The sequence below is a fragment of the Balaenoptera ricei genome, chromosome 12 (genome assembly GCF_028023285.1).
Source record: "Balaenoptera ricei isolate mBalRic1 chromosome 12, mBalRic1.hap2, whole genome shotgun sequence".
Taxonomy (NCBI): Eukaryota; Metazoa; Chordata; class Mammalia; order Artiodactyla; family Balaenopteridae; genus Balaenoptera; species Balaenoptera ricei.
In genome coordinates this window covers 30,889,092-30,912,627 of record NC_082650.1, presented here as the reverse complement: position 1 = coordinate 30,912,627, position 23,536 = coordinate 30,889,092, and the positions used below count along the sequence as shown (strand labels likewise).

Here is a 23,536-nt window from a genome sequence, read left to right as displayed (position 1 = left end):
TGGTAGATGATTAACTGAATAATTGTTTTCAGGGCACACCTTTAAAATCTGTTCTTTGATTGCAATGTATTTTCAATATCTATATCTTAAATGGCAGACCATACTTCTATTTTCAAGTACTGAATATATTTAAAGGAAAAAATTCTTCATCACTTCTTATTTGTTTTGTAGGAACACTTCCTATTTTCTTTATAGGGTCAAAGGCAGCTATTTTCCTCAGATTTGAAATATTTGAATGGGGCTTTCAGTCTTCAATCTGACTCTCTAATTCTCTGAATTCCTGTTAATACTGCAAAGGCAAAACTCTGTGTCCAGAAAGGCTGGTACTGTCAGAAGGGTCTGGCCCTCAGCTTCCATGCTCACCCATCTGGCAGTTTGGCAGTTGCCTCCATTTGACTTTCTTTGCTTCATCATTTAGTTGCTGTTGCAAAGAGATAATTTAGTCTCAAAGTGAACTAGGCAGGGCCCTTCCATTGGCTTGCGACTAGTCCAGTGGCACTGAACACTGTTCTTGTGCTTTGATATCTGTAGTTGTAGTTTTGGAATTCTTAATAGTTTTATCTTTGAATTTGAGTTTTGTATGTGAATTCCGAAGAGACCATGGCACATGCTTGGGGGCTTGGAACCTGAAATTACCTGTGATTGTCTCCCATTAAACCACCTTCTCCCTGGGATGGGTTCTCATCTACCTGCTGCCCACCCCCTGGCTCCTTGGGCCCACTCCAGCCTCCCCTTTCTCACCGTGACTTACTAGCACTACCATTCCCTCCCCACCCTGTCTGAGGACTGGATATGATGTGAGGAGGGTTGCCATCAGGTGTGCACTTGGCAGGCATGGCAGCTGTCATCCCATCTCAGGCTGGTAGGGCTACAACATGTTCCATTAGGGTTCAGCGGGTCCAAGCCCCTCATCCACCCCCAGTTCAGGTACTGACTGGGTCCCGATATGGATTCTGCAGTCACACGGGGGTTCCTGCCTGCCTTTGGTTGAGGTGGCAGACCCAGGAGAAGGGCAGATGCCTGGATCAGCTTTCTCGCCCTGACCTGAGCATGGAATATTGTTTCAGCGCTTGGTGGGAGGGGGAACCTGGCAGTGGGTGGGCCACTGAGTCGCAGGGCAGGGTCTCCAGGCACCTGTGAGGATCTGCACTTGCCCTGCTAATATCTCCATGCCCGAGGGAGTGAGACATTCCATAGCAAAAATCAAACACCATGGCAGGTAGAGAGAGACTGCAGAGAAAAGAAAAAGTTTGATACCTGAGAGCATCTTTTTCCATAGTTTTGAACAAAGATCTCCACATTTTTATTTTGTCCAGGCCCCTGCAAATTTTGCAGCCAGTCTTGTAAATAGAGAATAGGTAATATTACTGGCAAATACTGAATGAAACTATTTCAGAACAGTTGAATTTAAAGAAATCTCTTGGTTGTGAAAATCATAAGTGTTTCTATAAAATAACAGAGCACAGAGAAATATGTTTTATAGAACTTTTAAATTATAATTATCAAAAGTAAGTTTCCTTCCATGAATCACACCTTACACTATAGGGATTGCTTGTGAGGAATTTATAATGGGCAAAGTTTATTGGCTGGCTTCCTAAAGCATCCTAGGTGTTAACTTCTCAGACAATGTGAAGGTGGAAGTCTATTAAGAGGTGACTTCTTAAATTTGGAATTATTACATGTGATTATCCTTTGCAAGGAAGAAATTCACAGGTGTAAATGACCAGGTATTTAAATTTCTTCAATTATTCAGATAATATGATTTCTGGACTGATGAAAAATCATAGACGATTTGCTTAGAGTTACCTATCTGTGAGATTTAGACATAGTTACAGAAATAATTACGTAAACACAGAAAGAATAAATTTCTAAGAAGTTTTAAAAACTTAGGATCAGGAAGTTGGTTGGGGAGTGGAGCTGCTTGAAGTGGGCAGTGGAAGGTTGCCCAGCATGGTCATCACTATGGCACCGACCATGACAATGTACATGGCACAGGCACTCAGCCCAGACTTCACATTTCTAGGGCATGAATTGTTCACCAAAGCAAAGCAAAATTGTATTTCTGGGGGGTTCCAAAGGTCCGATGAATTCATTGACTTTGTCTTGTGGGTATTATGAGTCTTTTGCAGAAATACTGTGTTCCTCTCTTTCCTGTGAAAAAAAGAGGAAAGAGCAGTAAAAATCGTTGGCTGTGCAAATTTTCAGAGCGGCCCAGCTAACGCATTTTCCATCTAAGGATGAACTCCCTACTGACCAGGAGCACTGCTTCCCAACTTTAATGTGCACATGAATCACCTAGACGTCTTCTCAAAGCACAGATCCTAATTCTGGGGTGGGGGCTGAGAATTTGCATTTCTCAGCCACTCTTGGGAGATGCCAATGCTTTTAGTCTAAGGACCATCCCTTGACTAAGGAGGGACTAAAGACGACTGAATGAATATTGTCACCCAACCTCTAAATAACCCAATTAAAACCACCTAAGTAGTCCAGGTAAATGCATGTTCTTATTGTACTAATGTGTAGCCCTTACTCAGGATTCCGAATCTGTAGGCAGATCAAGAATTTTCCCTGTCCCACTTGTGTGACTCAATTAGCTGGATGTAACCCCTCCTGGGGAACTATTATTTAATGTTGGGCCTAAACAATAATTGTGATATAAAGATTGTGCTTTTTTTTTTTTTAATTTTTCATGTAGATATTTGGAAATGTTTGGATCCTGCCACTTAATACATACTCTTCAATTAAGGAAACATTTTTCTCTCCAATGTGAACAATATCGATTTTAGAATTTAGAGCAATATACATAAACTAGAAATATGCTAAAGCCTACAAGATTATACAGGAATCACCTCACAAAAGGGGAAAATGTCTCAGATGATAGATTGTGTAATTCTCGTGAGTTATCTCCTTTCCTTTGGCAGCCGCATTCATTCATGAACTCAAATTCAGGTTGAGGTCATCTTGTTCACAGATTTTAAGTCTCACGTTGCCAACAAATTTGACATATAGGGTGCTCATTGTTTAAACAGTCACCGTATATAATGTATGCTATTGTCCTTAAAATGTGAAAATAATGGGACTGACTCACCCAGAGTATGACATAGGTTTGGTTTGTTTTTCCAGTGTTGGGACTGGATGTGTAACTCTGATGACCAATGACAAGCGTTAGTGAGATCTAAGGCCAGGTCGGAGAAAGGACTTTGGCCCAAGAAGAGATTAAATCTCACTGGTCCATTGGGAAAATGAACCCACAAGCACGTCCTTGCCAGATTTACTTGGAAAAGATATTAATGAGAATGCATGTACCTTTGAAAATTATATTTACAGTATTTGCTACCATAGCTCAGCAATTTTTTCCAATGTGTATTATTTGAAATCTTAACATTATGGCACATTTTATTTGCTCTGGATATAGTGATTTAATTTCATAGATTAGTATTTTTCTTAAGATATATTTTAGTTGGACCAATCAAATATTATGCAATTGAGTTGAACTTGAGAAACCAAAACATAGGGAGTAAAATGTAAGAGGGACAAAGTCCTATTCAACTGCTTTATAAACTGCAGAGTATCCATTTTGGAACACACAACACAAATTATTTGATTACTTATCACTTTGGTTCCTAAGCTCTCAGATATTGAATATAATGAAATCTTAAACACCTGATCACCTTCTTTAATTAATTAACTTTATTCTGCCTTTTATGTTCCTTACTTTCATGAATTAAATTTTTTAATTCTTTTAAAAATTATCTTGAAAGATAGCTAAAAATTACCACAAAATAACTTATGCATTTGTCACTGTATATCTGTAGACATAGCATTCCTAATACAATATAGTATACTCTTCAATAATTCATGGTACAATTTTTGGAGTTTTAAGTTTCATTTTTGAAAACTTAATCTCTGAAAGGATATAATTTAACCTCTTAGGTTTGTAAAGTGAACTTTATTTATTTTATTTTATTTTTTTGGAAGACGTGATGAAGCAGCTGCTAGAAATTAATAGTATTATTTCATGTTTCTGATGAATGGTTATGTATATTAGATAAATGTTTAAAATTTAAGTATTAGTTAAAGACAAAAGGATAGAATAAGACACACATTTATTTAAAAAGTTATTACGTGGAAGATTTTTTTTTCTTTTTTAGTAAATTTATTTATTTATTTACATTTATTTTTGGCTGTGTTGGGTCTTCGTTTCTGTGCAAGGGCTTTCTCTAGTTGCGACGAGCGGGGGCCACTCTTCATCGCGGTGCACGGGCTTCTCACTATCGCGGCCTCTCCTGTTGCTGAGCACAGACTCCAGACGCGCAGGCTCAGTAGTTGTGGCTCACGGGCTCAGTTGCTCCACGGCACGTGGGATCTTCCCAGATCAGGGCTCGAACCCGTGTCTCCTGCATTGGCAGGCAGATTCTCAACCACTGCGCCACCAGGGAAGCCCATGGAAGATTTTTTTAAGGTAATGCGGAAGATAATTAAGCCTTTATCTTAAGCTTTTAGCCAAAAATTACAAAGTAAGTAAGCAAATGCAAATGTGACTGCTGGTCTACTGCTTTGTTAAAAAAAGAAATTGTCATGACATTAAATGCACTTGGGATTTTGTTTGTTATTTAAAAACTTAGCAAAATAGAGATTCTTTTCCTCTGAAGATTCACCTCCAGAAAAGACACAGTAATTTTTTAATAATATAAAGTTAAACCCTCTATGACATCTCTCTTTTATCATGGGACATTGTTGTTATGCCTTTTTCTTTTTATCAATAACATTTCAACAAAGGATCAAATTAATGACAACACTGCAAACAATGACCTAATGAAAGTGTAGAAAATTGTTTATTTACCAGGAGGCAAAAAGAAATATTTGCTAGCAATTCTGGAGAGGAGCAAAAATCGCATTATTTTTTAGTTCAAATTTCATTCTTTCAGAGAAGAAAATTACAGACAGGTAACAGACACAAAGACTCTGAAATAATGACTTTAGAAGTATAAAAGTTTCTCAGAATTTCAAGGAAAAAATGAAAAAGAAATTACATAATCATTTTTCTTCAAGTATTAAATACCTAAAATTCTATGAATGCATATGTATTTTACTCAAATAAGAAGGAAAATATCCAACAAGCTTAATAATATATTGCAAATAAAGTGGAAAAAATTAGGAGAGAACTCATTATACTTGCGTTATCACGAATGATTTTTTTCCTCTTACTGGTTACATAGCTCAAACACTCCACCTCTGAGACCATTTCTCTGAAAACAGTGATTTTATCTTGCTTTGCTATATCTCACTCAAACAATAATATCCTAGGTAAGAGAGATTACTTGTGAATTAGATGTAAGAAAGATCTGATGTGGGTCTTTCTATCATTGCCTCTTTAGAATTTTATAAAATGATCCAGATTTGTTTTTACAGATCAGTATTTTAAGTTTGGTTCCTTTCAACATGAAATAAATACATACATACATACATACATGCATCTGATTTTTTTCCCTCTCTTAAGATAGTCTCCTTTAGTTTATCAGAATTTGTTTGACTAATTTGGTAATTTGGAGCTAAAATCACTGAAAGGTGATTATTTGTTGTGCTAAGGTTTCTTACCATGCGAATGAGCATTATGCTTCACCACTCTCTTCCCTGCTGATTTTCCCCCCAGGAAAGGCACTTAGGCCTGAGATCTTATTGGTAGGCTCACGGCAGGTTGTGTTGTCATCAGTATTTACACACAGAATACACCTCCTGGGGCTGCTTTACCTACGTCCTGCTTTTGACAGGTGTGTTCTTTAACAACTTCAGTGTGCTGGCAGCAGCAACGTTACATCAAGTCACCAGAGAATTGGCTCTGGGAAAATGAATCAGTTTTGTGCAATCGTCCCCATGACTTCAAAGGAACAACATGGACTAAACTCACACAAGGCCAAAGTGGAGAAGAATGAAAGGGGGAGGAGAAAGGTGGGAGGGAGGAAAGAAGGAGGGAAGGAGGAAATTTCGTTAAAATCCAACAAAGGCTCACTATACTTATTACCAAATGCTAGATGTTTTCAAACAGTGAGTTCTTTAATTCCTGTGAAAATCTGACTAATTTATATCTTTTCCTTTTGCTGCCATGTACAGGTGAGTGATATGCATTCACACTGCAGTGCTTTAAGTCTATAATTTTCTGAGCCCAAACAAAAGGCAATAAGAACCATGTTTCAAAACAACCAAGTGAAAAGGGAAAACTTCCATCACCATGTGGGTATTTTCATAATCACTGGGGGAAGGTGTATCCGTTAGTGCTCCATAGTTTAAAACACTAAGCTTCAAGTAGTTTAGGATGATAGTTTTATCATCCATCAAGACCACAAAATTGTTATATTTAAATACCCAAAGCTTAGAGGGCATCAAAGCTTAAGTATTTATAAAAAATAGAATCAAATTATCTATGTTTAAATTAATTAGTAAAAATTACCTTTACAGACTCTGAGGATTTTCTTCATAAAATGAATGGGAATGGTTGGAAAATATTGTTTTCTTTACACGCTCATCTGGGTTTACAAAACTTCTCTTTAGAAACATCTTCCCAGATAGATGAAGCAAATCAAACACATAGTATTAATATAGTTTGTGTTCAGTTTAAAAGTAATCTTTGAATATTTGTCATTTTCAGTATTTTGTAATGTTTAAGAGAATTTAGCATTTACCACAATAGCTTTGTGATTCCCACTTAAAATGTTATTAAATTATTGATTTAGCCATGATTTTTAAGTTGAGAGGAACAAGTAAAGTTTGCTAAGTTTGTAAATGGTATTATAATTGTTAAGAAGTTAAAATTTACCATATTTGTAAGTAAGTCATTAAATTTACAAGAGTTATTTAAGTACTGGGGAATGTTTTATGTATGTCTGACAATTAAATTATCAAAAGGGGAGTTTGAAGCTTTAATTTGATAAATGCAAATAAAATATTAAGGGGATTCAATTACCTAGGCTCTAACTGCCCCTTAAAAGATGTTGTTAAAATTTACTAAGTGTAGAATAACTTATATTCTGTTTATAAGTTAAATAAAGTTCAATAAAAGTTATAAGTTAAATAATTTTTAAAAGAAGAGGGAGTTTCTTCAATATTATTTTCTAAATGAAATATTAATTCTAAAAGCCAAAATTACCTCAAATAATCTTTTTTATACACAAAAAGGATGCCAGAAATCTCGAACTGACGACTGATCTTCAAAAGAAAAAGAAGTTTGCCGAGTGGAGGAGAAGGGTGAGTAGCCCCCAGGTAGGGCGAACAGGGGGAATGATTTATTGGGGGTGCCAATGATTTCTTCAGAGGAAGGTAGACTCCAGAGGAGTGACTAAATGTAGAAATACAAAGAAAGGTCAAGTCGGGGCTTGTACAGACTTGATGCCTTTGGGGAGAGTTTCAAAACTTTATCTCAGAGGAATGAAAAGCTACATTCATCCTGTGTCCAGCAGGAAACAGATGGCACAGTCAGCCTTGATGATTGAGGAGAGTTTAATAAAAGAACTATTTACAAAGATGTGGGCAGCGTTTAAGGAAACCAGCGAGAAAATTCTGGTACCCAGGAGCCGCAGTAGTGGGGAACCACCACCGTGGCTGGGCCCAAATTGACAGGGGAGGAGGGTGGTTACAGGAGTTCCAGAGGATGGCTGTATGGAGACGGGACTCTGCATAGCCTTTCCTGGAGGACACAGCCAGCCCCAGGGCAATTTGGCAGGGAGGTGGCCTGGGCTAAGTGGCCCTGATTTCCCCCCTTTCCACCCTCTGATCTCCTGCAGATGTTTCCCATTGGTAAAATGCCATCCATAGGACACCCCAGGGCAAGAGAGCATCTAAATCCTAATCTTAATCTGTGCTTCCTACACAGAGTGCGTGGAGAAGCCTAGGGCAAACAGAAGGGATCTAGCATAGAAACCATGTAAGATATTTAAGAGGAAAGTGTCAACTTCGGATAACTGTGCAGAGTAGATTGGAAAGCTGTGAAACAGGAGGCAAGAACGCTAGCTAACATGGTGGGAGGGGAGGCATACGTTAAGGATTAATTCTGAATAAATATTTATATCCTTTATTGAGTACTTAATATCCATCTCAGTGAATATAAACAGTTTTCCTATAGCTTCATAGCTATATATTTCATGCGGCTAGCTAGCTAAGTCTATTCTAATAGATTATCCCATTTATATTTAGATAGAGTTATATCTACAGTCTAATAATCACATGCCAATGTTCCACATACTAGAGCTGGCCATCCTTATACCACTCCCTCCCCACTTTGAAAATCCCTAATGCTGCTTCCATGAGAAGCTTATGGACACAAACACACATACACTCAGACACACAAAGACTCTCTCCTTTGACCAAACTTTAATCAAGCTCCTATGATTCCTCTGCTTGACTAGACCAAACTTGACCTTCCCTCTTTGCCCTGGTAGACTCTGGATTGAGCAAGAATCCTGCTAAGTCAGTTTAGCAAAAATCCCCCACCCTTGGTATCTGACCAGCCTCACTATCTTATCACTATCTTATCTGGCCTGCCTTCAGCAAGAATTCAGATGGGTCAGCCTAGCAAGAATCCTCCTTAACCCTGATATTTACTCTTAGTCATTTTCTATCCACTACCCACAACCCAGTTCGTTGGGTATAAATCCCCACTTGACCTTGTTGGAGTTGAGTGCAATCTCTCTCCCTTACTACAAAAACCCTATAGCAGAAGTTCCCCTTGAATAAAGACTGCCTTACAGGCTTTAACATGCATCATGAATAATTTTTTTTTTCTCTCTAACACACACACACACACACACCCACCATGAAGTTTTTAGAGTAAAGAATAGTTCAGAAGTAGAGCAACAGACAAGACTTTTAAAAGCATGAATGGAGAGAAAGCCAAACATAGCAGAAGAATCACTGGACATGAAGTATCTGTCACCACTGAAGGGGGGCAATTCAAGTTTAATGTCTTCATCTGTGAAGGGAGAGGCATGATAGGGTTATGTTCATGGGCTTGTGAGAGTTTCAGGAAGAAGGGTCCCAGCAGTGTTCCTCACAACCTAATGTCTCTTCCTGGACACAGACTAAAATGTTCACTTCAAGACTACTAGTCAAATGGGGTTAGTAAATATTCTTTGGTAAACATAAAAATACTCATTGGCTACCAATCATACGTTTATTATGCACATTTGCTTTTCTACCAACAAGTACAGGGAATAAAAACTGTAATGAGGGGAGTAGTCCTTATTGAATATTATGCTTCAAGACACAAGGTGACCCTATATATTTAAATTATATTATTAAATTACAGCTGGATCTAGGATTACTGAAATTTAATAGAATAATATTTGCAGTGATCTGGGGATGTGAGGTACATGCTTCAGGTCAAGATAATAAGTGTCATTTTCAATACTTTATTCACTTTTGTAATGGCTTTGTTATGAATGTGTTTCAGGAAACAGATTTGCAATTTCTGAATGGGAGCTAAATATTTTTCCTGACAATATGTATTTAAGAGCTTTCAGAAACCATGGATTAAAAAAAGCCAGGAATGAGAGGATTGCAAGTAGAGTTGAAGTACCCAAGCCACACTAAAAATCAAGTACTATTATGGGAGTAGAATAGTCTGGATATGGGTCGATCAAAACAGCAAAAAAACAAGGCAACCAGCAAGCTAGAAACACGCCCATTACTATGCCCATGGTCTTCGCTGCTATCCGATCCTTTTTCTTAGATAAGTTTTTTTTCACTTCCCCCTTTGTGTTTTCAAGCATGTTGCTGATAACTCGAGCATGTCATTTGGAAACAATAAAGATTTTGCCATAAATACCAACCATAATAGAGCCAGGAGTAAAAAAACATGTAGTGAACAGTATTGTCCCCCCAAATTTGTTGAAAGTAAGTGCACAGAAATTGAAGCAAGCAATGAGAATCTCATAGCTCTGCATACCAGAAACATTGGCCTTAGGTAGAACTAAACCAAAAGAAAAAAGAGTAGGGGCTGACCAACAAAATGTCAACAGCCGCTTTATCATGGAGGTGGTCATTCTGGTCGTGTAGTCTAGAGGGTAACACACAGCATAAAATCGATCAATTGCCATGGAACAGAGGAGGAAAATGGAGGCCAGACTTAGCATCATGTCAAAGCTTGTGTGGAATTTCCAAAGCCACCCCCAAAATACCAGCAGCTCTCCACTGATCACACCATGCTGTATGGCATAATGACCAAATCCAGCAGAAAGTCAGTGGTTGCCATGGAGAGGATCAGAGTATTTGTAGGAGAGTGAAGTTGCTTGAAATGCGATATGGAAATGATTATAACCAAGTTTCCAAATATAGTGATAAACATGACCCCAATCATAATTGAGTACATTATTCCTCTGACGTGAAAATGGCAGTTGGTGGGAGGACAGGATTTATTTCCAAATTTTGGACAAATGGATAAGTCTTCAGGAATATAAGTTAGATCCAGGGTGTTTTATCACTTCAAATTACTTTCTAGAGGATAAGTTGGTGTTTCTTCTCTTCTTAAAATGATTCTAGTAAATTTCAGCCCCCGAGAGTACAATAAAGTCCCCTGTTATTAATTCATTTCAATTATATTTAAATATTTAAAATTATATCACTGGTGTTTACTTTCTGAGTTATTTGCTGCATTTGAAAATGAAAAATCTCAACTGCTTACTCTTTCCTGTTTTAGTCTATTTTATTATATTTCATCCATCTATTCATTCAAAATGGGTTTATCTATTGGCTGTTCTATTCCCCGTAATGTATTGGAAGCTTTTCAGTGGTTTACTCCACTTACATGAGGCATCTAAAATAGTCAAACTTATGAAGCAGAGAATACTATAGTGGTTATTGGGGGAATTGGGTAGTTGTTCAGTGTGTATAAAGTTTCAGTTATGCTAGATGAATAAGTTCTAGAAGTCTGCTGTACAACATAATGCCTATAATTAATAAGATGGTATTGTGCACTTCAAAATTCATTAAGATGGTAGACCTCATGTTAAGTGTTTGTACCACAAAGAAACAAACAAAACAAAGGGACATAAGGAAAACTTGGGAGGTGTTGGATATGCCTAGTACCTTGATTTTGGTGATGGTTTCACAGGTGTTTGCATATTTCCAAACTCATCAAATTCTGCAGCTCTCAGTATATCAATTATACCTCAATAAAGCTGTTTTCTAGAAAAAGAGGGTCAATTTTCACCTTAAACTGACACTTCCCTAGAAACTCCTTTGAACTACAACATAAAAATACTTAATCCACAAAAGCTAAGTGAAATCACAATGTTTTCCTTCCGCATTCTTTCAATAATTTGAAATCTTCGTTTGTAAAAAGTCTGTGGGTGTTTTAAGAGTTATAAATGGCATGCGGCTATTGAAATACACAGAAAGCCATGTACCTACTGGCTAAACCATAGCTTCTGTACTGTCTATGCCCTTCCTCTCCTCTCCCCTTTCCTCCTCTCCTGTCTTCTACTCTTCATTTCCCTTCCCTGTATTTCTTGAGTCTTCTTCCTTATCTGAGATTCTAACTAGTGGAACCATGTCACATACTCCATCGCCGACTGACTCATTACAGTCACAAATTTCCCACGCACAGACTCAGACCAGTCAAATCTCATGTGGCTCCTACTGGTCACAGACATGCCTTTCTGATATACGACCAGGAGGCAAAGAACTAGTCTATCTTGTTCACCCCTGGATTCTCAGTACTTAGGTTAATGTTTGTAGCAGGCACTAGATACATATTTCTGAATGAATAAGTTTATACATAAATGGTAAGTTGCAGTTGTTTTTTTAAATACCTGCATTGTTCCAGTAAAAGCAATTGATTCAATATGTTTGAAACTTTGCTGAAAATGAATGGACTAGATTCAGGAGCTCAATTCATGACAGTATCCTCCTGTATTAAATTGCTTCTGTTGTTCATATAAAAGACTCCCTCCCAGAGTAGCATTTAGACAGGCAGAGCTGAGAGATTTTCTATGAACGCATTTTACTGATCCCTTAGGCTAGTGAGACAAGAACTAAGGATCTTGAGTCCAGATAGATACGAAGGTATTAGTAAAAGAGAGGAAAAAAAAAAGCTGCTGAGTGTTTCAGCTAAATGCACTTGGGAGATTGTGGCAGTAGTGCCATAAGAGCCCACCCAGTGGTCCATGGTTATGTTAGGATGGGGTTTTACTGGCTCATTAATGTCCCTTATGCAATACTTGGCGCCTTACCTACCACTTTGCGGAGTTGGGAGTGTTCTTCCCGCTGAAACTCACATACTCTCAATAATTAAAGAAAATACTGTGTTGGAGAGCACATACTTAATTAAACTTGTACATATTTAAGTCCATGAATATGTAGGCAGTTAAAGTACATTATTACCCAGGAAACTATGTGTCACACCTCAATTGCCCATATGATTTCAATGATCACAGCCATGACATTGAACCAACCTCACCTGGGTGTTGCATACAAGTAACTGCTCCATTTTTTAAAGATTGAGAGGATTCTAGAAGGTGTTTCGATGTGAGACCAAATCTTCCACTATGCTCACTTACTATTTATAAAAGGGAAAATTCAAATACTTTCAGAACTGGAGAAGCCCTCAAATGGAATGTTTACAAAGATTTATTATGTGATGCAGTTTCCAGCCTCCTTTCTCCCTTACATTCCACAGTATGGCTTTGAAATCAGGCAGCCCTGTGGTTGATTTTTGGTTGCACCACTTATTAACCATATTATTTTGGACAACTTTCTCAGGGCTCCTGAACCGCAGTCTCCTCCTTTATAGAAGAGGGAGAATAGACCCTATTTAACATTTTGTTTTAAACATCGTTAGAAGCATGACATCTATCTAGTAAACGCTTAATGAAGCCCATGTTAACCAGTTTTAACAAATAATGACCTTTTGGAAAACTGTATTCTGATTTCTAAATCGCTGATTTTCAAAGAAACTTTTGTTTCCTAACTTGCTTATAAGTTTAAAAGTTGTCTATGAAGATATTTAAGGCCATTAGCATTATTCCTACCTTCCTTCCTGTTTTTCCTCATAAGGATTATGACATTTCTTTCAATTTTATACTTTTTTTTGAGTCTTCCATGTAAACTATTTTATTAAACCCCGTAATCTTGATGAAATTGCCATTTTTGTATGTTAAAAATGTCCAAATATGAATAATTTCCCATGGGGATCTTTTCCTTTTTCCCCTCAAGTTTTAGTTTCAAGCACTGACAGATAATAAGGTTGGCACATCTCCAGTCATGTACATTTACAAGGAGTCAGATTATCAGTGCTAGACTCTATCATGGAACTAAAGCTTATTGAAGAGAATCTCCAATGGGCTGGACACATTCATTTCAGTAGGAGGAAAAAGTTCGGTTCAGAATCTAACATTCACAGCCTTAAAGTATGAATGTCATAAAAGATAGTGGTAGAAAATGGAAACTTATAATCCATGGTTCTAACAGAAAGAGGCAAATATTTGCCCATGCTATCTATGAGGCACCAACTAATGCAAGTGTCAGCTTGCTATAAACATGTTCCCTTCTTCTAGAACCTACCTTCTCAGGTAAGGAACTTAAAATTGCCATTGCCACGTATGTTTGTGTGTATAAGTGTATGTGTGTACAGATATATAAATTTATCCAAATTGTGATTTTTCTCCTCTTTATTTGTGGGAAAAAAATCATATCAGAAGGATTAGCAAAGGAAAATATAAATAAGTGTTGTTAGTTCTTTAATATACTGACTCAAATTAAATGCAATAAAAAGCAAGTTTTAAATTTTTTTATTTGAACTTAAATAATGTTGATAAATAATATGCTTTCTTTTTCTCCTTTAAATTTTGATTGCTCCATGCTTCCTGGAACTTAAGGCTGAAGTCTAAAGTATTTCAGCTGTTAGAAAACTGCTTAAGAGAACCTCATAAATTTTCCAACCAGCCTCTCAGAACACAGGCTCTTCTGAATGTCTCTGCTCAAGGTGTTTCAGTTAGGAGAAAGAGACTTTCACTGAAACCGGCACCAACTTAAAGACCTGGAACCAACACCAACAATAACTGTTTCATCATTTCTCTTGCCACAGGTCAGAAAATAATGTCAATTTTTACATAACCTATTAAAAAACTGGTCTTAAACTTCCAAGTCTCAAATATAAATTCTATTTTTAAAGCTCCAAAATCATTCTTAGCCTAAAAGCAGATGCCATTCAAAGAGCAGATTTGTGTTAATTTTCAATTAAACTTGTTAAATAAAGATTACAGTACAATTTTATGAGTAATTTCAAAATTTGAACTAGTATCATATTGCCAAAGTGTAAATGGTGTACGTAGTATAATAGGAAAGATAAGCAAAGGTTGAGATTTATGAAAACCTATGATGTTGGATCTTTTCTGGTTAATTCTCTAATGTCCATCATAGACCATAATGAATATTTAAAGACTAAAATAACAGAAACTACTTGGAAACCATGCCAGGGATGACAATAAATAGACTGCATTCAAATGCTGCTGAAAGCTAAGATAAATTGAAGAAAAAGATTTTTTTTCTATGACTGATTTCTATGACAAATGACTTATTTGCTCCAAATAAATGAAATCACAGTTCATAAGTAAGCTTCATTAAACCACATGGCAGTTGGCATTGGGCAGAAATAACATCTTGAAAACATTGTCTTTTTGAAAACAGCTGGGAGCAGGAAAAACAATTTAAGTAACAATAAATACACACACAGAACAGGCAGAGTGACCTCCATGTCAGAGAGCAGGGGCAGAAAGGAGAGTGAAAATTATAACCATAGCAAAGCATCTTTGTTATAATAATCTATAAACTATAGCATTATTTGAAAACAAACAGAAGAGAAAAATCTTTACTAAAGCTATCAGAGAAGTAGCAGGCCCAAGGGGAACTGATCTAAATAAATCTTTTATCAAGACCACATATGCTTTTTTTGGTGGATACAAGGAAAAGGTCTGAGAAAACATGCCTTGGCTTGAACATGGGAGCACCGGCTTGCCCCTGATAAATGTATCTTTTCAGCATCTGTTGGCATGGTTGTAATCTTTCCTCCCTTCAGTCTACAATACTCCAGCAACCTTTGGCCACACAGTCTCCCCACAAACGTCCTGGCTCAGCCAACCCCCTTTCCTCCACCTGACCCTTTATCTCGGACAACCTGAAGGCTCAGCTCAAATATCATTTCCCTCCAGAAACCTTTTTTCACTCTCCTTGGAGTTAATCTCATAAAATTATAGACTATTGAGGTGGCCGAAGATCTGAGAGATAAGTTGTCCACTTCCTCATTTTACAGCTGACTTTCATTTCCAATGCCTTTGCTTCCTTCTTCTAGCACACCACTTTAAAAAAATACTTAATCTTAATTTACAGTTCAGTCCCTTGAGAAATTTACAGTTAATCAGATAAAATGCCATTAACCGTCTAAGCCTGGCAACACTTAATGCAGAGCTGTGTACATGGCAGGCAAGTAGTAATGGCTTGCTGAATTAAGTAGAAAGAAATTAATTCCAACACAGTAAGGAACCTACTTAATAGCCATCTGGTCTCATGGTATTAGAGACAGTTAGTTTGGGAAAGATTAAAATATTAGGGAAACAGTAAATCCTGTTTGGAAAGTAGCTAATACCCACTCCCTAAACATACAGTATTCCAAATGAAACCCACTCAACAAAAATTCTGAATGTTTTAAAGTTTCTAAGTTACTTGAAAGGCATATTTCTACTGCATTCTCCCAACTCTTCCATGTATAGATAATAACTAAGGTCTTGAGGGAGCCATTGCTACTAAATATTGTAACTAACATTACAATCCAGGTCTTTGGGTTCCTGTTGCAATAAACCTCCCACCATCACTTACCATCTAATAATGGGAAATAAAAATAATAATAACAGTAAGAAAGTCTATGGCTTCCTCTGTTCATAGTTTCTCCCATACAGTCCTTGCTAATTAAAATATGGTCCGTAGACCAGCTACATCATCATCTCCTGGAAACATTTTTGGAAGTGAAAAATCTCAGACTCATCCCCAAATGCACATCTTGGAAAGATACCTGTGTTATTTGCATGACCATTGAATTCCAGGAGAACAGTTCTAGACAATAAAGAAACTGCGTTTTTAACTTGGGCACTCTTTGCACCTGAAATAAGTGAATAATTTTGAGGAGCAAAGAGCAACAGAGAATCTTCAGTAAATGCTGCTTGCAAGAGAAAAAAGTATCAAAAGTGAAATACGTGGTGTCTGGCAGTGAATTCAGTGGTATAAACCAAGAGTTTTTTATTTAGATATACTATCAAAGAGGAGAGTGCGCTTTAGCATTATTGACATACTTATGTAACTTACGTTTACTAAATCATGTCTTGCATAGTTCCTGTACTCTGCAAAAGCATTTTTAATATGCCAACACATAGAGATTTACAAACCTTGCCAAAGAAATTTTGATGGAAAATTTAAGACCTTTTTTCCATAGCAATCTTTTTCCAGTTAGAAAAAAATGCTACCTTCTCTCTTGCATCCTATTTGTAACAATTTCTGGTTCTTTATAATATTTAATTATCACTATTCCATTATTTTGGAGAAGAGAATAAATCCGATTTTATTTTAAAAAGGATAGTACATTTCTAGTCCTTTTTATTGACTCAGTACTTTCCCTTTCTTGAAAAGTTAGTTGTAAATCATTGCGTCTCTTCTGGTGGCTTTGCAGGCATGAGGTCAGGACTGTAGAAAGTGTAGTGTCAAGGACTGAGATATCTGACTCATATGAGCTTACCTCTGCTCTCAAGAGAACTGGAGTGAAGAACTCAGATCCAGGAGCTCCAAGAGAGGCACTAAGTGCACAGTGCAGTGGAATTGCTCTTTTAACTCTCTTTCCTGGGGGATATTGAATGATTCTGTCTATTTTTAATGTCCCAGATAGTTTTCGGTTCTTTTTTTTCCAAATAAAGGATGACAATTTCATATCAATTTCATGGTCATTGGGGCTTCATTCTGGTAAGATAAGGTATTAAAACTTCTGTATCTTAAAAATATATAGACATATGTGGCTAAATTAGATGTTGGCTGATATCCAAAGGAGGGATAATTGTCTGAATCATAAAAGGTTTCTGTTTACACTTTGATTCCTGGATGAAATGAGAAGATATTGGGATAGGAGAAAAGTATTAATTTCTGCTTCAGTGATTTGTTCCAGTTTGACAGAATCCTTAGGAAAAAAAAATTTGTTCATTCATATAAAGTAATGGATAAATTAAACAAAAAACACTTAAATGAAACACAGTGTGCTTACATGTACAAAAACACATATACAAACATATCCATGTATAGAACTAAAATTAAAACTTCATAAGGCAATATTTACCCTCAATGTAAGTCATGTATTCTGAGATTATCTATTTTCTTCTCTTCTAGTTTTCCTTTCATTAAAAATGTTATTTGCAGCCAGTTTACGGTAAAATAGAACCACTCGTGTCCACTTGCAAGAATAGGGTAACTTTTAAAGAATTTTCAGAGCCAGTTGACATTACATTCATAGCTTAAAATCAGCTCAATGAAAAAAAGAAACATCAAATTCTACAAATCAGGACTCTTTTTCCTTTCTTTTCAGAGCCAGATGTTGAACATTTTCTAGCGCATCATTGGTTGCAGTCCTCTAAGTGGATTTCACAAGTTACTAATGGGTCTCAACTTACAGTTAAAAAGTCATTGAATAACAAATATAAAGTTCCTTGTGCCCAGAGGCACCCCCATAAATATAAGCTTTCTTCTTTCCTTCCTCCTCTTACTAGTCTAGTATTCAAAGTATATGTATACACATTAAGCAAAAAGGAGTGATACATTCAAAACACAACTTTTTTTGGTATATACTTCACATTTATTAAAAAATCAGAACACCAATTAATAATACAAGGTGTGAATGAGCCTGAGAAAGAAAGGAAGGCTCTGACTGGAATCCTCCTGCTAAAAAAATAGAAAATTGCCAACTGGGATGATTAAGATGATACATGGATGAAAACATGGGTGGAATCTGGGGCCTTAGTTACACAGTTTCCATTTCTTCTTTTATTTAAAAAACATTTTATCTCACAACTATAAAATCTAGTAAAGGCTTAACTTTCAGCTACCAATGACTAATTCCTGACAGAATATAGCTTTTTGAAATTGTTATTTCCATATTTACTCACCTATAATTTTTAGTGGTCGATGTTTCAGAATACATCTGATCAGACGCTGAGGAAGAAAAAGTAAATGGAAATATCCCACAAAGTGCGTGTGGTGGTGAGAGGGGGAGCAATCCTCAAGCTCAGCTGGTGTTTTGTTCCCTTCCAAATAGTATAAAACTTTTTGTGTGTCCCCTTCATCCCATTCCTGGCTTTTCCTCACCTTCTCTTTACTTTTATCACTTTCTTTTTTTTTTTTCTACCTAGAAGTATTGGGTGTAGGAAGTATTCTGAAAAAAAGGGATTTGGGGTGGAAAGAAAAAAATATTTTTTCCCTCAAGTCTTAAAAACTAAATGCTTTGCATTGTAGCCAAACACACACACACACACACACACACACAAACACACACACACTTTAAGTGACTTCATTCTTCTAAATTCCAGTCTTTTGCTTCTCTCCACTCATACAGAATAAGTCTATTCAATTTCTTTTTCAATAAACAAATTAGTATCATGGAAATGTGAGCTGAAAATTCTACCTAGCAAAATGTACTTCAGTGCTCTGCGAAACCAGGGATAGAAGAAACCATATATTAAGGGATTACATGTGGAGTTAAAATAGCCAAACCACGTCAAAGCATCAAACAAAACTACAGGAGTAGAGAAGTTCAGAACGGGATCCAATAAAATTGTGAAGAAAGAGGGAAACCAACATAATAAAAAAAAAACCCATCACTATCCCTGAAGTTTGGGCTGCTTTCTTCTCTTTCTTCATTTGATTATTTTGATTTTCTGGCAAGTTATTGATTGCTCAAGCATATTTTCTGGATACTGCAAAAATTTTCCCATAAATCCCAACCATCACAGACCCAGGAGCAAAGAAACCTGCCATAAACAAGGTGGTGCCCCATAGCTTGTTGAACATCACTGGGCAGGAACTAGAGCAAGTGACCAAGATATCATAGCCTTCTATTCCATCAGCAAAGGCCTCCAAGAAGACCACCCCGAAGGCAAATGCCCCGGGGACTGACCAGCAGAGAACTAGCAGCTGTTTAATGACTGGAATTGTCATTTTGGTGGAATACCGTAAAGGGTAACAGCGTAAAATCTATCAACGGCCACCGAACAAAGATGGAAAATGGACGTTATTCTAAGCATCAGGTCAAAACTATAATGAATCTTGCAAAACATAAGCCCAAAATACCAACAATTCTCCACTGATCTGATCATACTATATGGCATGATGGTGAATCCCAGGAGGAAGTCAGTGACTGCCATGGAGAGGATGCGGAAGTTGGTTGGCTTGTGAAGCTGCTTGAAGTAGGAAATGGAAAGGATCATGGCAATATTGCCAAACACCGTGATGAATATGGCTCCGGCCATAAGTGAATACAGGGCAGCTCGGACACCCAGCGGCCTGTCATTTTCTGGACAAGATCCACTTCCATTTCAGAGCAATTCAATATTTTCTTCAGAAAAAGCAAGAACACATGAAATTTTGTCAGTTATTAGACAAAATATTGTGTTTTATATATACTTTCATAGAAAAATTCAAAAAAGACATAGAAGACTTAAGGAAGATAATTTATGCTGAATTATTACTTATGATCTTTCTTATTTATCTTAACCTGTATTTGCAGCTTCTAGAATTCTAACCGAATGAGTTTAAGTGATCATTATTTACTTTATTCTTGCCTTGATTCAAATGATACCACCAACATTCAGTAAGCGCTTAATTTATGCCAAGGTCTGACATTAGAAGGGGAGGAAGAGGAGGAGGGAGGTGGGGAGAAAAAGGGAAAGAGGAAGAAAAGAGGAAGGGGGAGAAGGAAAAGAAGAGGAAGAAGAAACAAGTTTATCATTGAACTTAATATAATTGTTCCTCCCTGTGTGCACAGGAAGAATAGATACTTATTAGACGATGCATTCACTTCTTCTTCAGATGAGTCCAGAACATATAATCAGACTTTGTTTGATTGGGGTCTATTGCCTTATGGGACCAGGAGGTTACTATTTGAAAGAAGTTTCATTCATATGTTCTATTATTCTCACTGTGCTTCTATTTTTTTCATGCTAAGGTTGTTTGAAAGAGGAAGAATCATTTAAGGATGTCTAATGATCTGGTAAATCGTCCTCTTTAGCCAATCATGGAAGCTTGATAAGCATCTCACCAGCCAGAGCAGCTAAATCAGAGGCCAAAGCTGGAGCACCCTCGCTTCTTTGTGAAGAGCAAGGGCACCTCACCAATGCCTCTCCTCAAGCCCTGAGCAAGCACGACAGGCAATAATGACAGCCAGACAAGTTTCAGTGTGTGGGTCACATGGAAGAGCTGGGAGCGGAGGGGTTAGTGAACTTTAGGAAAGCAAGCCAGTTCTAAGCAGCACATACCCTCCATGTGTTGGCCCAGTATCTTCATTTTACATATAAAATCTTCATGCTACCATTTACATGTATACTTGGAATGGAACATGTTCATGAATTAGGATAACTTTCTTCCTTAAATGTACATTAGGGGAAAAAGCACTACCTAAATACAGAGCAGAACTACTGGTATTGCAGAAAGTCTTTATTCATCAGTGACTTCACACATACCAGACCTGACCAGTTACTAACAGATAAACCAATAACTCCTCAGCCTCTGTGAGCGCCATCACACACTGAGCCATAACTATTTATTGAATGCCCACAAACCTTGAGACACAATGAAAGGAACAAGAAAGCATGAACTAGCCCCTGGCTGCGGAGAGTCTACAAAACAGCTGAAGAGACAAAACATATCAACACTTAAAACCCAAATGATTCTGCACCACAGATCAAAAAAGCAGCTGTGGCGGTGAACTGAACAAAGAGAGGTCTAGGCAAAATGTGCATTCAAAGATCAAAAGTAGACAAGAGGCATTCAGGCTGGGGTAGACAAGAATGCCCCAGTGAAGCTGGGACTTTTGACCCGCCTCTCAATAGGTGAGTAGGATTTGAACAGAAAAGAAAAAACTCTATTCCAAGAAGGAAGGGTAAAGAAAAGACATGAGGTTGTCTGGAGACCTTTGAAAGTCATTTCTCAAGGTCTCTGAAACACAGCAGAGAAAATTGGTGGTGGAGGAGAGGATGGAGTGGGAGAAGGGCAGGTTTCTAGTTTCGCTGTTCCCCCAAGCTGCTGTTCTTAGCCAGTCAAAGGAGATTTCCCACTTTGTCCTCAAATTTAAGCAGTGATTTTTAAAAAGAAAAAAATTAAAGCAATTAAGTGAGCTACAGGAAAATGAGTACAGATTTGAAATTAAAAGCTTTCTCCAACTGATTCTAAGTGTCGAGTCCAAGGCAATTTTATCCTCCTTATGCTTCCTGCTCTGGGGCCGGGTCTCCACGTGTGGAGAACTAATGGCCTAACTGTGTGATGGGACACACTGTAGCAATGAAACTGAGAATGGAGAGGGGGGATGTGGGTGATTACAGCACATGATAGGTGCGCTACCAAAGTATATTTTGGGGTCTCTGCCCACTGATGTCCTACACACTGTTTACAGAAATGACAGAATTATTCTGAAAGTTTTGCCAAAATATTTTTATGCAAAAATTTCTAAAATGTGTACAGCTGATTCTCAAACTATATTCATTTTCAGCAGCTACCATGGGGCTTCTAATACGTATATAGCATTCACTTTCTTTTCCTCCTAACATCCTCACAGGAAGAAGGTCAGAGGAAAAAATGAGAGGCAAGGAATTTTTCCCCCTGTTGGTACCAAGTTTTTCAGCTAATTACCATTCCTTGTTAGCTTTCTCCTGGCCAGTTAAGCATCAGCACAGTTAAGAAAGTCCTGGAGAAAATGTAGTACTAGGAAATAGAAAGGAAGGATTAATCACCTTCACTATGCACATGAAAAAGCATAGGAGAGCTGAAGATTTTGTTGATTTAACTCTAAATCATTTTACTTCTTAAAAAGTAAAGCTAAGAGAAATAACTTCGTTGTAATGAAAATGAAGCGAGCGCATACGTACACCCACAATATTCTTATGCTAAAGGCAACTCCATGACAACAACACATTTTAAGACTTAATTGCAAACTTCTTTGTGTTCGTGGTTTAGGGGCTTTGATATTATTAATCATTCTACCGTCCCACTTTTGGAAAAGCCATGCTCAATCCTTCTGAGCTTCAAGTCATGGGGTGTGGAGTCTGACTCCCTTCCCTTTAAGCATTCAGGAACTTTCATCAGCCAATCAACTCTAAGAACTGTAATAAAGTTCTTTGAAACACATAATAGGATGCCTGAGTTTGTATTTGTATTTTATTCCTCATACACCAGCCACAGAGCAGGAAGGGGCACTATTTGGTGAGCTCATCAAACAACCAACAACTTTTAAATAAATTCCACTTAAGAATCATCATTCTCCATGGTGTATTTGGCATGTTTCTGGCATGTGACATCCATCATCAGCTTAAACTTTTCAATGGTCATATCTTTCACATTTTTCAGATTAATTATCTGTAGAAAGCTAAATGCAAAACCCAATATTTTCAAGACTATATTCTTCAAGTGTCATTTTTTATACTTTTTAAACCCATTAATGTAAGCACATATAGATACAAGGATTGAAACAGAATCAAGGAGGGTGTCTTTTGTTTCCACAAGAAGCTCAAGCCCAAAAATTAAAGATTTGGGACATAATGAATTTCTCACCCATTCAGCATATGTCTGAACTGTCTTCTACTAAATTGTCAAATTAAAAGTGATTTCTACATTCCCTAAGAAAGTGACTAAACTGCAGGAGCAGACCATAATAATAAAGAATTTTCTGATTGTTCTCATATGATCTCATTCCTTTTTACCTTGTCATTAAATTTGTTTAGTGCTACCATATTAAATATTCCACTGCTTTAGTACCCACTATTTAAGGCTTTTAAGGGACTTTAAAAAGTCCTTCTTCCTGATAATCATTCTTTCTGTTTTCATCAAATTATTTTGCCCTTACCCAAGCAATTGATTTCTTTCAGTTGCTCAATTTCTATAAAAAATTCAATGTTAATGAATCTTAACATATTAAATAATACATGTGAACAACTGTAGCACAATGCCTGATATGTAAAGAACACCATCAAAGGTGACTTTCCTCTTGTCCTTCCTCCCTCTCTCCCTCCCTCCCTCCCTTCCTTCCTTCGTTCCTTCCTGGTTGGGATGAACACCACATTCAATATCAAGAATACATTTGACCAGAAAAGATTTCCCCAAAGTAAGTAAAGGAATGGGATTGTATGTAAAAACCCAGGTAACTGCCTTAACCCTCTGCTTCACCTAGGTGAACACTTGTGGTAAATGATTTACTCAGCTGCTTATGAAGAAATAACCCTTTCCACAATTCTAAATCTTCTTCCCAGGAAACATG

At 37.2% G+C, this 23,536-nt stretch overlaps 1 protein-coding gene and 1 pseudogene across 1 annotated transcript; both read right to left on the bottom strand.

The window, feature by feature from the left end:
* Positions 1-9,425: 9,425 nt before the first annotated feature.
* LOC132376067 (trace amine-associated receptor 3-like) lies at positions 9,426-10,453 on the bottom strand (annotated as a pseudogene).
* An 8,182-nt stretch (positions 10,454-18,635) lies between these two features.
* LOC132376066 (trace amine-associated receptor 2-like) lies at positions 18,636-20,809 on the bottom strand. The gene is given in 4 exon segments (XM_059941613.1): positions 18,636-18,884; positions 18,886-19,259; positions 19,262-19,599; positions 20,751-20,809. Coding segments are annotated over 4 exon segments (1,020 nt in total).
* Positions 20,810-23,536: the final 2,727 nt, after the last annotated feature.